The 1,640-nt window shown below is 47.2% G+C and overlaps 1 protein-coding gene across 1 annotated transcript in view; it reads right to left on the bottom strand.

Annotated features, from left to right (window-relative positions):
- LOC105454803 (ankyrin-3-like) overlaps window positions 1-1,640 on the bottom strand; it is a 16,613-nt gene that overhangs the window by 4,378 nt on the left and 10,595 nt on the right. The window contains exons 8-9 of the mRNA XM_011697690.1: window positions 998-1,275; window positions 98-809 (exon numbers count right to left, since the gene is read on the bottom strand). Of these exons, the coding sequence (XP_011695992.1) occupies window positions 98-809; window positions 998-1,275 (990 nt within the window). The remainder of the gene's footprint in view (window positions 1-97; window positions 810-997; window positions 1,276-1,640) is intronic.

The following is a 1,640-nucleotide window of genomic DNA, read 5'->3' as shown; positions in this document are numbered from 1 at the left end:
TTCATGACCGCAGCGTGAATCGGCTTTTGTCCCTGGTCGTCTGTAGCATCTATGCTTGCGCCGAGTTCCAATAATAGCTTGCAGACTTTCAACTGACCCGCTCCCGCTGCCAGATGAAGAGGAGTTTGCTTCCTCAGTGTGAGCACGTCTATTTCGGCTCTATGGTCCTGTACGAGGAATTGTACTAAATGCGTGTAACCATTCATGGCAGCTAAGTGCAGAGCAGTGTTTCCCACGTATGATTTGGAGTTTATAAAAGCCTTGTTAGCCAACAATGCATCACAGACTTGAAGGTAGCCGTGCTCAGCGGCTAGATGAAAAGCGGATCTACCGTCGAGATCGAACACGTCGACTCGTCCGTGATTGGCGAGGATAGTGGTCACCATTTCCGTATGACCCCGATGAGCGGCAATCAGCAGTGGCGTCCAACCCACGGCATTCTGCTGGTTCAAGGCCTTTTGCATTTCCGTAGCTGACATGCGACTGATCATCTCCGTCAGAACTTCGTTGTTGCCGGCGAGTGCACAGCGGTGGAACGCTGATTCCTGAGTCTGTCTGGTCTGCAATGAGACGTTCGCGCCGCTCTCAAGGAGGACGTGAATGATGGAGCGATCATCGCCTGGAGTTCCAACTTCCGAGGATTCGATTAAGGCTACGTAATGGAGCGCACTAGCACCTTCGTTAGTCAGACTATTCACATAGGCGGTCGCCACTTCTGCCCCTTTCCTTTCTTTTACAAATTCTATCAAATGTCGGACGACGTCAGCTCTGCAACCCCTGCAGGCTAAATGCAAAGGTGTTTCTCCTGTCTGAGGAAAATAGAAAGCTCAGAATAAATAGAAATAATTTAACATTCATTGTTTTGAGAAAATTATTATATAATCATTTGTTAAAACATATTGAAAAAACAACGTTTAATTTGTTTAATTATATTACAATATTAGATAAAAGTTGTATTTTTAAAAATTATAACTTATTTCTTGCTGTGTCGACGTACTTTTGATTTAAACATCGGGTCACCATCATTGCGAAGAAGTAAAAGTAGTGTCGCTAAATTCCCATGGCTGGCTGCCGCATGCACGGACGTTTGACCGTCGTTGATTGTTAGATTGGGATTTGCTCCAGATTGCAATAACATCAGAGCGCATTCGTCGCCATCAGCCACTCTAGCAGCTATGTGAAGTGGAGTCTCCCAAAGTTTTCCACCTCTCACGTGTACCTTTGCGCCGTATCCCAGAAGGGTTTCCACGACAGCTGGTTTGACACTTTCCACGGCTATATGGAGTGCCGTATAGTTATCGTTAGTTATAGCGTTCACCTAGGTACAAAAAAAATAAGCGGAAGAATTCCATACAATAAAATTTAGTATTTGGAGATACGTAGAAAATATCTTAAATTGAGAATCAAATTTCTTGATACTCGATTTCAAACCTGTGTGTGTGTGTGTGTGTGTGTGTGTGTGTGTGTGTGTGTGCGTGCGTGCGTGCGTGCGTGCGTGCGTGCGTGCGTGCGTGCGTGCGTGCGTGACGTGCGTGCGTGCGTGCGTGCGTGCTGCTGCTGCGTGCGTGCTGCTGCTGCTGCTGCTGCTGCTGCTGCTGCTGCTGCTGCTGCTGCTGCTGCTGCTGCTGCTGACTGCTGCT

This window comes from Wasmannia auropunctata, unplaced genomic scaffold (genome assembly GCF_000956235.1).
Source record: "Wasmannia auropunctata unplaced genomic scaffold, wasmannia.A_1.0 LD335975.1, whole genome shotgun sequence".
NCBI lineage: Eukaryota > Metazoa > Arthropoda > Insecta > Hymenoptera > Formicidae > Wasmannia > Wasmannia auropunctata.
This window is presented reverse-complemented; position numbering and strand designations above follow the sequence as displayed.